The sequence below is a fragment of the Ascaphus truei genome, chromosome 1 (genome assembly GCF_040206685.1).
Source record: "Ascaphus truei isolate aAscTru1 chromosome 1, aAscTru1.hap1, whole genome shotgun sequence".
NCBI classification, from domain to species: domain Eukaryota; kingdom Metazoa; phylum Chordata; class Amphibia; order Anura; family Ascaphidae; genus Ascaphus; species Ascaphus truei.
The window spans coordinates 127943489-127961091 of record NC_134483.1 but is presented as its reverse complement, the minus strand read 5'-3'; the positions used below and the strand labels follow the sequence as shown (position 1 = coordinate 127961091).

The following is a 17603-nucleotide window of genomic DNA, read 5'->3' as shown; positions in this document are numbered from 1 at the left end:
AGAAACCCACTTTAACTCGCCAACGCCGCCCAATACATTCAAAAGCGTATTCCCCAGGCATATTTTGCGTCTTCACCAAGCAAAAAAAGAGGAGTAGCCATCCTAATCAAGAATGGAGTCCCCTTTGCCCTAACCAAGTCATTTCTTGACCTAGATGGACGGTTCCTGATAATACAGGGCACCCTGTCGGGAACACCAATCACGCTTGTTAATGTATACGCCCCCAATGAACACCAAATACCCTTCCTAAGAAAGCTTCTTGAGTCTCTAGAGCAACAATCCCTCTCCTCCCTGATTATTGGTGGGGACTTTAATATTTAATTATTTATTTATTTATAAAATATTTTACCAGGAAGTAATACATTGAGAGTTACCTCTCGTTTTCAAGTATGTCCTGGGCACAGAGTAAAACAAAATAATACATGGTTACAAATACAGTTACATAAATGAACAAGGTATACATTATATACAAGACATTGCATGCACAGTTAAAGAAAATATATATTATGAGCGTATGAAACAGTTACAGACCAGATTAAAGTGTGAGACAGCCTTAGATTTGAAAGAACTTAAGCTGGTGGTGGATATGAGAGTCTCTGGTAGGTTGTTCCAGTTTTGGGGTGCACGGAAGGAGAAGGAGGAACGTCCGGATACTTTGTTGAGTCTTGGGACCATGAATAGTCTTTTGGAGTCTGATCTCAGGTGATAGTTACTGCATGTGGTAGGGGTGAGGAGCTTGTTCAGGTAGCTGGGTAGCTTGCCCAGAAAGTATTTGAGGGTGAGACAGGAAAGGTGAACTTTGCGCCTAGACTCTAGTGATGACCAATCTAGTTCTTTGAGCATTTCGCTGTGATGTGTGTTGTAGTTGCATTGGAGAACAAAACGACAAATTGAATTGTAGAGGGTGTCAAGTTTGCTAAGGTGGGTTTGAGGAGCCGAGCCATATACTATGTCTCCATAGTCAATAATTGGCATTAGCATCTGCTGTGCAATACGCTTTCTGACCAGGAGACTTAGGGAGGATTTGTTCCTGTAAAGTACCCCTATGGTTGCCTCACACGCGCAAGACAAATCTACAACTCCCGTTCCCAACCTCTTTCCATCCACGCTTACTCCTTATGCCACCCAATCCCAAAAGAAAGCCAAAAAATTTAGGGACATCATGGAAGAGTACTCTCTGGTGGACATATGGAGGGCTCAGCACCAGGGTCAAAGGGACTACACCTTTTTCTCTACACCTCATCAGTCCGACTCGAGGATCGATTACTTTCTAGGTATTAGAAATGTCTTCCAGGCAGCCTCCCAGTCAAACATAGGTCCGATAACCTGGTCCGACCACGCTCCGATCGAACTCACTCTCCCTCTGCCCTTTGTTAAAAACACCCAGTATAAATGGAAGTTGAACGACTCCTTACTTAACTGCCCTGACACAGAGTTGGTAATACGGCAAAAATTATCAATTTTTTTCCAAATTAATGCAGGCTCCGTCTCAGCTCCAGCTATGCTGTGGGAGGCCCACAAAGCCTCCATTAGGGGAGATCTGATCTCAATTGCCTCCTATAAAAAGAAAACGAAACTCAAGCTTCAAAAAGATCTCACAGATAAGATCTCTCAGCTGGAACAGCAGCACAAAGTCACGGCGTCCAAAAAAACGCTAAGACAATTAACTCTAACCAGATCTGCCCTTAAACAAACACAGCTCGAAGAGGTGGAGAGAGCACTGAGCTGGTCCAAACAAAAATATTTCGACAGAGGCAACAAAGCAGATAGGCTTTTGGCCACAAAGCTCAGAGGCATACGAGTTAAATCCCAGATAGCCTGAATACAGACTAAAAAAGGACAGATCTCATATATAGAAAAAGAGATAGCATAGCACAGGAATTTGCAGATTTTTACTCTGATTTGTATAACCTACACCCCCCAGACCGAGACCCGGTTAGCCTTGAAACAATAACGCAATACTTAGAGCAGTGTAACCTCCCCTCCCTATCACCGGAGGAGATGGAGAATCTGAACAAAAATATCTCCCAGGAGGAATTATCCAAAGCCATCGGCTCTCTCAAATTAGCCAAAACACCGGGCCCAGACGTTTTTTCGAACTCCTATTATAAGATGTTCATGCCGACCCTCTCCCCCTATCTATTAGACATGTACAACTCCTTCCTCCAAGGAGAGCCGATCCCCGCTACAATCACGCCGGCAAATCTAGCCATAATCCATAAGGAGGTTAGAGACCCGCTTATGTGTGGTAACTATAGGCCAATCTCCCTACTAAACACAGATCTCAAAATATACAGCAAGATCTTGGCAAACAGGCTAAACCCAATCCTCCCTAGATTCATACATGTAGATCAAGTAGGTTTTGTGTCTGGAAGACAGGCCTCCGACAACACCCGCAAAATTGTGGATATAATTGACCACGTGCATCTCACCGGAACCAAATCAATGATTTTGAGTCTCGACGTAGAAAAAACGTTCGACAGAATCAAGTGGTCCTTCTTAGACCAAACAACGCTGAGGTTTGGCTTCTGTGGCCCTTTTCTGGAGGGGGTTAGAGCCCTCTACCAAAATCCAACAGCGTATGTTAAACTTTCAGACATGGTAAATATTTGAACCCTTTTCCTGGCACAGATACCAGTAAATGTCCAGCTCATCTAGCAGCAAATGGGTTAATGTCGCCTTCTTCAATTCACCTGATGCCCTTTTACCCCACTGCACACAGACCCATAGTGATATACATACAGTAGTAGACACTCATACTGAATGTACAGATACTGATACATTAAACAGACGTGCTGGTACACAGCGGGCATTAGTGCACCCACTGGCATTGTGCAGTGAGGGACACAGACTGTGCCAGTGGGAGCAGACCCCATTGAAAACGAACTAACCGCGTGCAGGAAAGGGGCGGGGCTAACGCGTTATTGCATCTGTAGGCGATGACACTTTCTGAGTACACTTGAAGAAGGAATCAGGTTTTGAAAGCTCTATACGAGAGGTGGCCAACTCCAGTCCTCAGGCGGCGGATATCCCTGCTTCAGCGCAGGTGTCTCAGTCAGAATGAACCCGTGCGGAAGTAGGACTCTCTCTAATACATGGCCGGTTGGTGGCCCCCCGAGGGCTGGAGTTGCCCACTCCTGCTCTATATGCTATAGTTTCATCAATGAAGAGTCCTAATGTTAGTTCGCTAATAGGTTTCATAGCTTATATCAAATATAGTTTTATGTTTTTTTTATCATATATGTTAACATTTGCTGTATTATCACATTTCCTGAAGAGTTTTGTGAAAAATTATTAAAAACAAGGTAAGAGATGACAATTCTTGCTAAATTCACTGACCTTTAGACCCATATTTTCGGAAGCGGCGCTGTGCCGTGACACACTTTCTTTATAATGTCGGACCATTAGAGTGAATGGGTAATAAAGTGCCTGAAGGTATAGCACCGCTTAGTAAATATGGTCCTGAATTCCTGAGTATGGTTTAGGTGTTCGTCAACATTTGGCAAGCTGTCACAATGGTTAAACCGTTCCCTGATGTTCTGATTAATGCAAAAGATTTTAAAGAACTGAAAACAAATGATTGTGGAGGTGTCCCATAGATATATGCTTTTCCTTTTTTGCAACTCTTAACGTATTCTGCTTGGTAGGACTAACATTTTAAATTAGTTTATTTAAAAAAATTTTTTTTTTTATATATATATATATATATATATATACATACAGCTAAACCCCGTTATAACGCGGGTCTCGGGGTCCACCCCGAGACCACCGCGTTACTAACGGGGTCGCGGAAAAAAAAAATGGCCGCCGCGCTTTAGCGCATATTCATCCCGCGGGACAGGAGATGGGAGCGGGCATGTCCCTCCGCTCCCCGCTTCCGCCTGTCACCGCGGGACAGCCCGCGGGGCAGGAGATGGGAGCGGGGATGTCCCTCCTGTCCCCGCTTCCCCCTGTCACCGCGGGACAGGCCGCGGGGCAGGAGATGGGAGCGGGGATGTCCCTCCTGTCCCCGCTTCCCCCTGTCACCACGGGACAGGCCGCGGGGCAGGAGATGGGAGCGGGGATGTCCCTCCTGTCACCGCGGGACAGGCCGCGGGGCAGGAGATGGGAGCGAGGATGTCCCTCCTGTCCCCGCTTCCCCCTGTCACCGAGGGACAGGCCGCGGGGCAGGAGATGGGAGCGGGGATGTCCCTCAGGTCGCCGCTTACCTCAGATCCCGCTGCCTGCACGGAGGTGGTAGCGGGGGGTTTCTTCTCCCCACCGCTGTCCCCGGTGCTCCCGCTGCCTGCGCGGGAGGAGGGGGGGAGCGGGTGGTGGTGCTGGTCGCGGCCTTTCCTCTGCTCCGACCCCACCCCCCGTCTGTGTAGAGTGAGAGAGTGTGTGTGTGTATGTATTTATGGGAGAGAAAGTGTGTGTGTGTATATGGGTGTGTGTATGTGGGTGTGAGTGTGTGTAAGTGTCTGTGAGTGTGTGTAAGTGTCTGAGTGTGTGTGTAAGTGTGTGTAAGTGTGTGTAAGTGTGTGTGAGTGTCTGTGAGTGTCTGTAAGTGTGTGTGAGTGTGTGTGAGTGTCTGTAAGTGTGTGTGAGTGTGTGTGAGTGTCTGTAAGTGTGTGTGAGTGTGTGTGAGTGTGTGTGAGTGTGTGTGAGTGTGTGTGAGTGTGTGTGAGTGTGTGTGAGTGTGTGTGAGTGTGTGTGAGTGTGTGTGAGTGTGTGTGAGTGTCTGTGAGTGTCTGTAAGTGTCTGTGAGTGTCTGTGAGTGTCTGTGAGTGTCTGTGAGTGTGTGTGAGTGTGTGTGAGTGTGTGTGAGTGTGTGTGAGTGTGTGTGAGTGTGTGTGAGTGTGTGTGAGTGTGTGTGAGTGTGTGTGAGTGTGTGTGAGTGTGTGTGAGTGTGTGTGAGTGTGTGTGAGTGTGTGTGAGTGTCTGTGAGTGTCTGTGAGTGTCTGTGAGTGTGTGTGAGTGTGTGTGAGTGTGTGTGCGTGGGTGTGTGTGCAGTGTGTCAGTGTGTGCAGTGTGAGCAATGAGCAGTGTGTGTGCAGTGTGAGCAATGAGCAGTGTGTGTGCAGTGTGTCAGTGTGTGCAGTGTGAGCAATGAGCAGTGTGCAGTGTGTGTGCAGTGTGTGTGCAGTGTGTGCAGTGTGTGTGCAGTGTGTCAGTGTGTGCAGTGTGAGCAATGAGCAGTGTGCAGTGTGTGTGCAGTGTGTGCAGTGTGTCAGTGTGAGCAATGTGCAGTGTGTGTGCAGTGTGCAGTGTGTGTGCAGTGTGTGTGCAGTGTGTGTGCAGTGTGTCAGTGTGTGCAGTGTGAGCAATGAGCAGTGTGTGTGCAGTGTGCAGTGTGTGTCCAGTGTGTGTGCAGTGTGAGCAATGAGCAGTGTGTGTGCAGTGTGTCAGTGTGTGCAGTGTGAGCAATGAGCAGTGTGCAGTGTGTGTGCAGTGTGTGTGCAGTGTGTCAGTGTGTGCAGTGTGAGCAATGAGCAGTGTGTGTGCAGTGTGTGTGCAGTGTGCAGTGTGTGTGCAGTGTGTCAGTGTGAGCAATGTGCAGTGTGTGTGCAGTGTGCAGTGTGTGTGCAGTGTGTCAGTGTGAGCAATGAGCAGTGTGTGTGCAGTGTGCAGTGTGTGTGCAGTGTGTCAGTGTGTGCAGTGTGAGCAATGAGCAGTGTGTGTGCAGTGTGTGTGCAGTGTGTCAGTGTGAGCAATGAGCAGTGTGTGTGCAGTGTGGCAGTGTGAGCAATGAGCAGTGTGTGTGCAGTGAGTGTGTGCAGTGTGTGCAGTGTGTGCAGTGTGCAAAAAAAAATGTAAAAAAAAAATTTAAAATTTTTTTTTTTTTTTTTTTTTTTTTTTAAAACGGGAGCCACGGGAAAACCGCGTTATAACCGAATCGCGGTATAACGAGGCGCGTTATAACGGGGTTTAGCTGTATATTTATATATCTATAAAAACAGAAAAAAAACAGGTGCACTCATAGCGTAAAAAAGTATAACAAAATATTTATGGAGTAGAAGATATAAAAGACACACTCACAAACATAACGGAATAAAAAGCAGTTATGAGTTCAACTCAATCACCAGCAAGACGCAGGAACCAGGTATCAGGTGACTTCGGTGAAATTATCCGGTGTGGATGAATTGCAGCAACCTCAGCAGTAACCTCTGTGTACCGGGGAATATGAGGGACGCCGCCCTCCTTCAAATCCAGCATCACAGCAATGAGTTCTCGGCTCCAAATCACGCGAGAACTCGATGACGTCACAATAGCAGTCCCCACAGATGCAGCAAGTCGCCGGCTGGGATCAGTGTATACCAAATAGTAAATAGTCCTGTATATAGAGTAGTGAGTGATAATCAATAAAACTGGACAATATCAAGTCCACATGACACTCCCTACGCGTTTCATCTCAAAAGACTTCATCAGGGGACTGATGAATCCATCACTCCCTGATGAAGTCTTTTGAGATGAAACGTACTTGCTTCTTTACATACAGTGGGTTTAGGTTGGTGCCATTTTTTTCTTTTTTGTGTTTATATATATATATATATATATAAATATATATATATACAATCAAAAAATAAATAGATGATACCGTTCTGTGGCTAACGAAATGCTTTTATTTGTGCGAGCTTTCGAGATACACTGATCTCTTCTTCCGGCGATGTTACAATGAATGAAGCAAAAGGCATACTTAAAAACAGTGTCTCTTGGAATGTTATCTGTGCTGTTCCTTCCCCCGGTGTGGATGTGTTTTATGGCTAGAGGTGTCAAAAGGTTACTGAAAGCAAGTGAAGAAAGAGTGTGTATGTGTATCAGTGTGAATAAAAATGAATGGAGAGCCCACAGTATATACAGTGCTTTACACAAGGTGTGTGTGGAGTGGGAGTGGATATAAATGGTGTCGGTGGGTGTGGAATTGTGAGAGTTTGTAGCACAACTAAAAGTGTGTGTGGATACTTAGTGGTCCTTATTGGTGTATAGGGATGGAAAAACAAGGAGTATTAGTATGTGTGAGAGACAGCTGTGTGTGCATACATATAGCACAGTGTGTACAGACATGGCCTTTAGCGCTCATGGGACGAGAGTTCACTACTGTCAGTAATGACTCATACAAAACCATGCCAGGACCCAAGATGCAAAACCTGCGCAATGCTCTACACAGCGGACACAATACAAATACCACACAGGAATCGGGAATACAAAATCAGAGGAAGGTTCACCTGTTCCTCCAGCAATGTCGTGTACCTCATCATGTGCATGAAATGCCCAGGGGGCTGCTACTACATAGGTGAGACAGGGCAGGGACTAAACAAGAGAATGAACCTGCATCGCCACAGCATCATACGCGGAACAAGAGACAGTCCTGTTGGCGAACATTTCTCTGACTCTGGCCATAAGATGAACGATCTGAGGGTTGCCATACTCAAAGGTAATCTTAAAACCCCGAAAGAGAGACGGTTGCATGAATACAAATGTATGCAACTGTTCGGGACACTTAGCAGTGGCCTAAACAGAGATCGAAATTTTATGAGTCATTACTGGCAGTAGTGAACTCTCGTCCCATGAGCGCTAAAGGCCATGTCTCTATATACTGTGCTATATGTATGCACACACAGCTGTCTCTCACACATACTAATACTCCTTGTTTTTCCATCCCTATACACCAATAGGGACCACTAAGTATCCACACACACTTTTAGTTGTGCTACAAACTCTCACATTTCCACACCCACCCACACCATTTATATCCACTCCCACTCCACACACACCTTGTGTAAAGCACTGTATATACTGTGGGCTCTCCATTCATTTTTATTCACACTGATACACATACACACTCTTTCTTCACTTGCTTTCAGTAACCTTTTGACACCTCTAGCCATAAAACACATACACACCGGGGGAAGGAACAGCACAGATAACATTCCAAGAGACACTGTTTTTAAGTTTACCTTTTGCTTCATTCATTGTAACATCGTCGGAAGAAGAGATCAGTGTATTTCGAAAGCTCGCACAAATAAAAGCATTTCGTTAGCCACAGAACGGTATCATCTATTTATTTTTTGATTATTGAAGCTTGGCTAACACGGTACTGATACCTCTACATATATATATATATATATATATATATATATATATATATATATATATATATATATATATATGTATATATATATAATACATTTACATCAATGTGTGACTTTCTGTTTATTGTTCTTGCCGCTGGTTTTTAAAGTTTCTTCTTTACCTTCCGCAGGCAGTGGCTCATCTCATTGCTTCTGTGCTGAAAGAAAATGTTACCTCAGAGAAGATCCAACAGTCCTCAAACCAGGTACAACTGTCAAAAGTAATAGGATAAAGGTGGCTGGGCCAATTCAAAGGTAGTATTAAAACACGTCATCATTTCTTTCATGAATAGAGCTTTCCATCCACCTGAAGTACAGTCATTAGCTATAAAGCCAATGAACTGTAGATATGGTATTACACGTGTTAAAGCTGCAGACCAAGCAATACCGTACATGTTTTTTTTTTTTAAATAAATCAGTTCTGTACTATGAGAAAATACTAGTAGCATTTTAAAAAAACCATCTCTATTAAATTTTTAATGTAATGTAGTGAACCTTTTTTGTTTCTATAGCAACCATTAACAAAGTCACATCCCCTTCCTCTTCTCATGCTCTGGCACAACCCTGTTTGAGCCCTGCCCTTTCTCTAGCAGTGCACCAATTGTATCTAGTGACTGCCTGGTCACAGAACTTTGCATCTTTGGTCCTCTTCTGCTGCACTGACAGAAATGTAGTGAACCCCCGTGCCGAATCTTCGCATATTGATCAGCAACTTAGAGACTTACTTAGAGAATTACAGTTCAACCCCGTTATAACGCGATCCATTACAACACGAATCCGCTTATAACGCGATGCAAGCGTGGCTCCCAATTTTTATATTTATGAATACTTTACAACACGATTATTGGTATCTTAAATACTTTATTGTACAATACATACAATTGTACATTATTTCTAACGCGATCCGCTTATAACGCGATGTGATTCTTCGGACCCCAAGCACAGCGTTATAAGGGGATTGAGCTGTACTTCTCGTTGTGTTGATTGTATTAATGCACTTTTTAAAGGGGGGGAAGAAAAAAAAAATTCGGCAGCTTAGACTGTTGCTTTAAAGAGAGATAATGGAATGGTTTAACCCATGGTTGAAGAGGAATTATATGGATGCCTCTTGGCAGCGGAAGGTATGGATTAAATGTTTGCATCCAGTGGGTAATATCACCCTGCACATCTGGTAAAAACACTATACAGGCATACCTTGGTTTAAGGACACTCACTTTAAGTACACTCGCGAGTAAGTACATCTCGCTCAATAGGCAAACGGCAGCTCACGCATGCGCCTGTCAGCACGTCCTGAGCAGCAATACCGGCTCCCTACCTGTACCGAAGCTGTGCGCAAGCGGGGAGACTATAGAGCCTGTTACACATGCGTTATTTACATCAGTTATTCACGTATATAACTATTGCAGTACAGTACATGCATCGATGAGTGGGAAAAGGGAGTGCTTCACTTTAAGTACATTTTCGCTTTACATACATGCTCTGTTCCCATTGCGTATGTTAATGCGGGGTATGTCTGTACGCAACCCAGGAGGTTACATACCCTATTATCCTACTGCCCATTGATGTCACTGCAGCGGTTTATTATAACACATTTAAAAAAATAGAAATGATCTAAAAAGTCTGCCTTTGTAAGTTGTATATATATATTTTTTATCATTGATATTATAAATATTTATATTAAGTGATTTTTATTATTTATTACCTTCACTATGTCTTTTACCTCACTATCCTATTCTTAAAAAGCGATGAATGTTCTCTTAGGCCGCGCTTATACTGCCGGCGACACGACCGATGACGTCACCCGTCACCATTGCGGTAGTTGTAATTTAAGTTTAGGCGACATCACTGGCTACAAGGCCAGTGATGTCAGAAAGGGGGAAGGCAGAGGGGCGGAGAAGCTCTCCGATTGGCCACAAGGGGAGGCCGTCGCTGAAAAAAAAATCAAATAACAGCGACTACCAGATTTTTGGAAGCACTGTTGCTTGGTCGCGCCATCGCGTGCACTATAAGCGCCGACGACAGCGACAATGCATTTGTTTTGACGCGCCGTCGCATCGCCGTCACCGGCACTCAAAGCGCAGCCTTAGCCTTCTTGCCTTTTCAGTATCTTTTACTGTTGCAGCTAAAGCATTATGATTCATGGATCCCTGGTACAGCAGTTGCCATTATATCACTAGAGACTTCGCTTTGGAGCCTTGAAAAAGCTTCTGTGCAAACAGTGATACATTGGCTAAGTGCATCCACGCTATTACAACTATCTCAATGGTTGATTAAATGAGTGGGAGTGGTGCTAAAGGGGTATGGAAGAGTGTATATTAGAAAAATAATGCAAATTACCATCAAAGAAGATTGTGATGGTGGCTGCCACAATCCCTTACATTGCATTAGTAAATAGAAGCAGCAACACTCCTAAATATAAATCAAAATTAAATATATTTACCACTCCGATAACAAAAATGCTAACGTTTCGGGGTCTTCCTCAGCCCTCCCAATAGTTGCATCTTTAAAGTTCCCTTGCTCATATTGATGAGTAATGCAAGTCGTGTTTGAAGTTGGTAATGTTATTCCAATCTGCACAATCCACAAAAGAACGTACAAACGTTGATGCGATGTAGAGAAGAGAGAACTGGCGCACAGCCAAAAGAGTGGCTCACCAACAAAAATTGAATGAAGAACAATCCTTTATTAATCCATAAAACTAACGGAGGTAGACACCCTCCTAGGCGTTTCGTGTATCAAAATACTGGAAGGGCCCAGGAAAAAGATGTAGTGGCTGGGAGGCTATGATATATATATATATATATCTCAAATGGAAATATTACTGTATGATCATGTGCATGTCTTAGACAGGTCTGACACCCTGCCTTTCACCATTATCACCCAGCACACAGCGCTTCCACTGCAGCAAGGGATTCTGGGAAATGACATGCAAATGAGCACACAGAGCTGAGTAAGACTCCCGAGCTGCAGCTGGGCGCTGGAAACATCCCCGCGGCGGCTGCTCCAACAGCGCCCCCTTGCAGACTCGTTTTAAAAATAAATAAATCATTGTTTCTGAGACGCATCCCAATTACAGACATGGGAAAATGGGGAAAAGGTGAATTTTAGAATCAATACAGTATTTCATATAACTTTTTTCCATATATAGCGCTTTTCGCCCTACAGGACTCAAAGCGCTTTACAATAACAGTATAGCGCTTGGTACACAGCACCGTCACCACGCCGTAGAGTTTCCAAATCAATGATTTTGGTGCCTGAGGCACAGGAAGATAGTGACTTGCCCAAGGTCACATGGAGCGGATACCGCGAATGGAACCAGATTACATTGATTGAAACTGTGTCATTGTTTACAGAGTCGGTATCTTTACTCGCTGAGTCACTCCTTCTCCTTTATGCTGTTAAAGTTATAATATAGAAGCCTAAACTGCATTTTCTTCTCCACCGAGCATAATTAGACTCACGCAGTGTTAAGCTGCCAAATTTATATACTGCAGAACAGGACAAGTTTAAGTGAGCCAGCAAAACTGTACATTGAGCAAGAGGCTTCTCTCAAAATGTAATCTGTGATACTTCATTTAGAAGATTTAGCAAGCCCTTTATTTTTACCTATTATTTGTTCTTTTCTATTATTTGGGAACTTCAGTGCATATTGCACATTTCCATTATGTTCCCCTCGGAAAATTGCAAATTGTTATAGGCAGTGTTCGACAAACCTATACATTTGCTCGCCCCGGGCGAGTGGATTTAACCCCTGCGCGAGTAAATATTGGCCCAAGCAGCACACGTTTGGTACTAGGTGGCGAGTAGATTTTTTGGTGATTTGTCAACCACTGGTTATAGGCATAATTTAAGCTTTCAGAAATATTTAGACACCAATAACAGTGAAAAAAACAAACAAATTGTAAATGCACGTGCCCTACCTATATAAGGGGTGAAAACTGCAGGAAAGCTGCACTCCTTTCAAAATTGTTTTTTTAAAAAGAAGCTGGAAATGCAAATTGCTCTAAAACATTCACCGCCCTGATTTTATTTTGTTCATTGTCTGCTCATGTTTTAAACATTGAAGTAAAACGGTTATTAATGTGCCATTCATAACTTTAGTCTTGGGAGCCATTGCCCTATTGTGAAAGATCTAGAATCTTGAATAATTGTATGTAGCCATTGCGGTCATTTTCCAATACATGCTTATTCTCTTGCTTCCAGACGCCTGCGCTGAATGTCCTTTGGGATAAGTGCTGCAGTGACAATGTAGTTGTGAGGACAGCCTGCTGTGAAGCGTTGGTGGCCCTGGTTGAACAGGACCATGCAGACTTCCGCTATGTCCTCAATGGAATTCTTAACCTCATCCCTTCCGCTAGGTAACTGCTAATACTCTCTGTTTATGTCCGTAGCATGGAAGGGACACTAAATACTTGTACACATGCATCTGTGCTAGACATATTCTCTTTGGTGAAAGGGAGCAGAAAGCCTAAAACTGGGTCTCAGTGGAAGTAATCTTCTACTAAGTTTTGGGGAAATGTTTCCTTTCCTACTGTCTGTTTTGGTTTGCACTTGTTGGATTATAATTTCCTGTACTGTATTGTCTATTCTGTAAAGAGTACATTTTTGGGGGGTTTGCTATTTAAATAAAGATATATATTCATTTTGGAAAAACGAGCAAAGATGTTGGATATAGGATGCTCACTTCCATATCATGTGGGGAAAAAAGAACATATGGGGGGGGGGGGCAATTCATCAGTTTTACAAACATGATTTATATTTCGTAGGTTTGCATATTCCCAATATTCATTATAGATGTTGTTGGAATAATGATTGAAAAATCATTAACAAGACACATTTCTTACCTGTACGGTTTACATTCAGTATTGAACGCAGGGGACATACACCTAGTAGCTTGTTACTTTCAGAAATTCACCTTATTTTATTACACTTCTCATAGTAACAACTTGTATAAAACCCTTACACATAGGAGAGATGTCTGCATTATATAATGGGTGCAAAGTAGGCTCCATTTAGTCCAGAACAGTTTCTATTTTCTATTTTGAGAGTGTCCTTTAAACATATTACTTGCATTATTTCAGCTTGGTCCTTGGTGTTGCTACATTGCTGACGGCATGTGAATAATAACGGCACAAGCAGCTCGTTCTGGAAATGGGTCACAATGGTTAGGTACATACAGATGCCGCATGATTTAACGTCTTCTGTGGTTGTCGCGGCATCGAAGGAATAATGCTGCGGAGTGTCCCATCCAGAAGCCTGGAGCCCCTGAAGCGCACACTCGGCAGACACTGTCCCCAGCACCGCAGACTGTTGCTTGTTCGTCCGCGGCCCTGGGGACAGTAAGTCTTACTACATCTGTACCATGAGCATGCAGCCATTGTTTACAAACAGCTTGTGTGTAAGTTTGCAAGTGTTCAACAATTAAGATCTATAAGGTTCTGAATACTTGCGTTGGGCACTGAAGTACTAGTGTCCAATTCTAATTGAAATAGATGTTCTTAACGAGTAATGTGTGTACTACCCTGGCAATCTAAATGTGATTGAGGTGATACATTTGCGAACCATGCGTTTTGTTTTTCACAGAAACATACAAGGTTTGATCAAAAGTATTTGGACACTGCTACACATTCAAGCTCGGAAGGGAAGGAAGACGGGGGATCTGAGCACTTATAGGATCTGGTAAGCTGCTCCTCTGTTTAGTTGTCCGTCTCCCTTCTAAATAAGCGATGGATGATTGGCACTTTACCTGCTGTAGTTCACAGCAATGTGTTGCAGGTCAGAAGGGGTTAAAAACCACATCAAACTGGTAGGGTTATCAGTGGAAAACCAATTCTGCATTTGAAAACTTTTGGCACATTTTGAGGTCCGTCCTTAATACTCCCTTATTTATAATGAATATATACGTATGTTGCTGACCACTTGCAAGCCACTGAAAATTATGTTTTTCAGTGGGTCCATTGATTATGCATCTTTTGAAGTGAAACTTCTTTGCTGGCGGCTAACGGGTTTTCATGGGAAAAAATCCTTGCGTTGTAATGGAAAACCGTAACGTAAGTGACGTCAGGGTAGTAATTGGCGCGCGCCCGCCGCGTTACTGTCACGCTCGCGCATGCGTACAAAAACACGGTCTCGGCCTTTGGCGCTCCTGCGCAGAGGCCTCCTGCGCTTGGGCACCGGCGCAACAGCAGCAGGCACGGAGACCTCCACACACACACACACACACACACACACACACACACACACACACACTCACACTCACACACTGACTGTGACATACACACACACACACACTGACTGACATACACACACACACACACACACACTGACTGACATCACACACACACATACACACACACACACTGACTGACTGACTGACTGACTGACTGACTGACATACACACACACTGACTGACATACTGACACACACACAAGGAATTCACAGTTATTATAAATATAGTAGTGCAAATAGCTAAAACACGCGTTCTAAGTCAAACTTCTTTGCGTATTGGCACGTAAGTGACATGCCATCAGTGTTTTTATTTGCATATCACTAACCAGAATCCTTGTCTGCAGCGTAACCTCTGTTTGACATGTGACAATGGAATGAATGAGTTGTGAATGAAGTGGGGTTGCGGACCTATGGAAAACCTGCATATACACTCGTGCGCAATTTATCTTTGCTGTTTTCCCCCCCATCTGTACTCTCTGCATGCGAAAGCTTAGGAAGTTTAAGTGCCGGGGATGTCTCAGTCTTCAATTAATATGCAAGGGATAGTTTAGTCTGTTATCAGAGGGAAAAGAAACCGTGTACATTTCCAGCTGTGCCTCAGGGAGTGTCGGTGATACTGTAATTGGGGAGAGTTAGCATGTATGCTGCAGAGATGTAGTGTACCTGTTGTAATGCGTATTCAGCTGGAGAGGCAACTTTTCAGTATTGCAGTCTAGAGTCGGTGTCAAAACGCACAAAATGTTGTGCAAGCATAACTAGCCCAAAAACGAAATATGTTTTTGTTCTCTCGTAAATCTTAAGAAGACTCAGTATTTTCTATATCACAAAAAACTTTGCACCGGAAATAGCCTCCTTTATTTGCAGAGTTGTTTGGGGGAAAAGGATGGTACAGTATGTGAAGCAATGGGGCATTCCCCTTCATGCTGTGCTCTTGCAGTATTCCGTGGCAATAAACCCAGGCATTCAACTCAGACAGTGGTCAAACTGTATTTTATGATGAGGATTTAGGACTAGAGTGACCAACTCCCAGTCTTCAAGGGCCACCAACAGGTCCGGTTTTAAGGCTATCCCTGCTTCAGCACAGGTGGCTCAGTCGTTGGCCTTTGATGACTGGAGTTGGCCACCCTTGATCTAGGACAATGGTTAACAACCAGGGCGCCTCTGAATAGCCCTGTTTTATTTCATCTGTACTTTTGGAGAATGCCCAGAAAGTAACATTTGTATCTATTATTTCACTTATGATTTCTTATTTTATTTTGTTCTATAGCGCAGGTTATCTATTACAGCGGTGCGCAAACTGTGGGGCGCGACCCCCAGGGGGGGCGCGACACTGCCGACGGGGGGCGCGGGGTTTACAGAGGCCCCGCGCGCTTCCCGAAGGCACTTAAATTAAGTGCCGGGGGAGCTGCAGGGCCTCTGTAAACCTAACTTACCGTGGCTCCGGCGGCTTCCTCCCTGTGTCGCCATGGCAACGCGGCGTCAAAATGACGCTGCGAGGTCATGTGACGTCACGTTGCTATGGCAACGTGACGTCATTACGCCGGAGCGCGGGTAAGTTGGGGTTGGGAGGGGGGCGCGGGAGTGAGGGGACAGCCGGCAGGGGGGCGCAGGGAAAAAAGTTTGCGCACCCCTGATCTATTACATGCATACAGACAATGTAAACGACAGGGGGATGCAGATAACTGTGAGAGTAAGGCCGCGCTTATAGCGTCGTCGCCCGAAAACAAATGCATTGTCGCCGCCGCGTGCGCTTATAGTAAGCGCGACGTGGCGACACGATATTTTGCAGTTGGGAATATTTGATTTTTCAGGGGCTGTCGCCTACATACAAACATACAATGGCCTGGTCGCCCGTGACGCCGCCGCAAAGCGAAATACAACTTTCGCTAGCGGAGACGGGTGATGTCACGCGTCGCCATTGCAGGCACTATACGCGCGGCCTGTCATGAGCAGGCGACCACGGGGCATAGAAATTGCAGTCTATGTTGAGCGAATGTGCTAATATAAGAGGGTTAGATACACTAGGACAGGGGTCTTGCCTGTGGTCCGCGGGCCACTTTACGGAATTTGGACAGGCTCGCCTGATAAAGGTGCAAAAAATGAATTTCAACTGAAAAATTGATTTTAAGGAACAATACAAAATCCTTAACATTAAAAAACATGACGGGAAACGTATGAATATTAACCACAATTTTGAACATGAACACAGTTGTAATAACTTCTTTAACAATTAAAACATCAAGTAAATCAAATCAATGTAGATAATTGTATTAAAATGAAATTAAAGTTATTGCCCGGTGTTTGCTTTGTGAGCAGACGTTTTCGGCAATGAACCTGGTTATAAGTAAGTGCAGCTCGGTACTGACAGACGCTCGTGTGGGCGCCGTCTGCTTCTGTTATCCACCTCGAAAATCAAACCTAATATTGGGAAACTGTTACCTGTAATGCAAGTTCAGAAATCACACTGAGACCTTTTACATTCAAATTCAATTATTATTATTATTTTTAAATCAGGATTTCAAGTTTTTCCTTCTCAATATAAAATGTTTGTAATGTTTTAATGTTTTTATAATCCTTGTTTACTTTTGGCGTTATTCAATTTAGGTTTAGCTACTCATTTAAACCAGAATGTAGGGGGCAGTAGGACAGCGGCCCGCCACAAAATGTGCCCATTTATTGTCACGCCTGGAAAAAGGTTAGGCACCCCTGCTCTAGGTATAAGGCTTGTTATATAGTTCTTGCTGCTGCGCGCGCCCAGCGTTGCACGTGGCGTCCGCGTTCAATTGCTAGGGTGCAAGCGGTGATGCGCATGGTTAAGGGGCGTGACTCTGACATCACAGTGTTAGGCTGCGCTGTTATTGGTTCGCGGCGCTGCACCAGCGCGAAAATACAATTTTCTTGTATTTTCCCTGGTCTGCCGCGCCACCGCTCAACACCGTGCGCACGTCCCAAGTATATAAATGTCTGGCTAACACAGCCAATTATAATTGACGTTCGAGAGCACGGTAGCGCACTCGCGCGCACTATATTACACACCTAAGAACCGGTGGAAGGTTTATGTGGGTAAAGTGCACCTTTCAGTGTAATGTCTAAGCTTGCCAGATATGTACAAAGAGAACATGTTTACAGCGGGTGAGTGAAATTAGTTAAAACTGTCTTTCTATCACTTTCCCCTCTGAGGGCCATTATGTGTTTATCACAGCCTGAAACCCAATCCATTCAAATCCGCGTTATGCCCATTACATTGTAAAGAACAAAAGTAAA

General features: G+C 44.2%; 1 protein-coding gene across 1 annotated transcript in view; it reads left to right on the top strand.

The window, feature by feature from the left end:
* The window catches only part of FOCAD (focadhesin), a 200516-nt gene that overhangs the window by 24935 nt on the left and 157978 nt on the right, over positions 1-17603 (top strand). The window contains exons 3-5 of the mRNA XM_075594653.1: positions 8243-8317; positions 12315-12469; positions 13695-13790. Of these exons, the coding sequence (XP_075450768.1) occupies positions 8243-8317; positions 12315-12469; positions 13695-13790 (326 nt within the window). The remainder of the gene's footprint in view (positions 1-8242; positions 8318-12314; positions 12470-13694; positions 13791-17603) is intronic.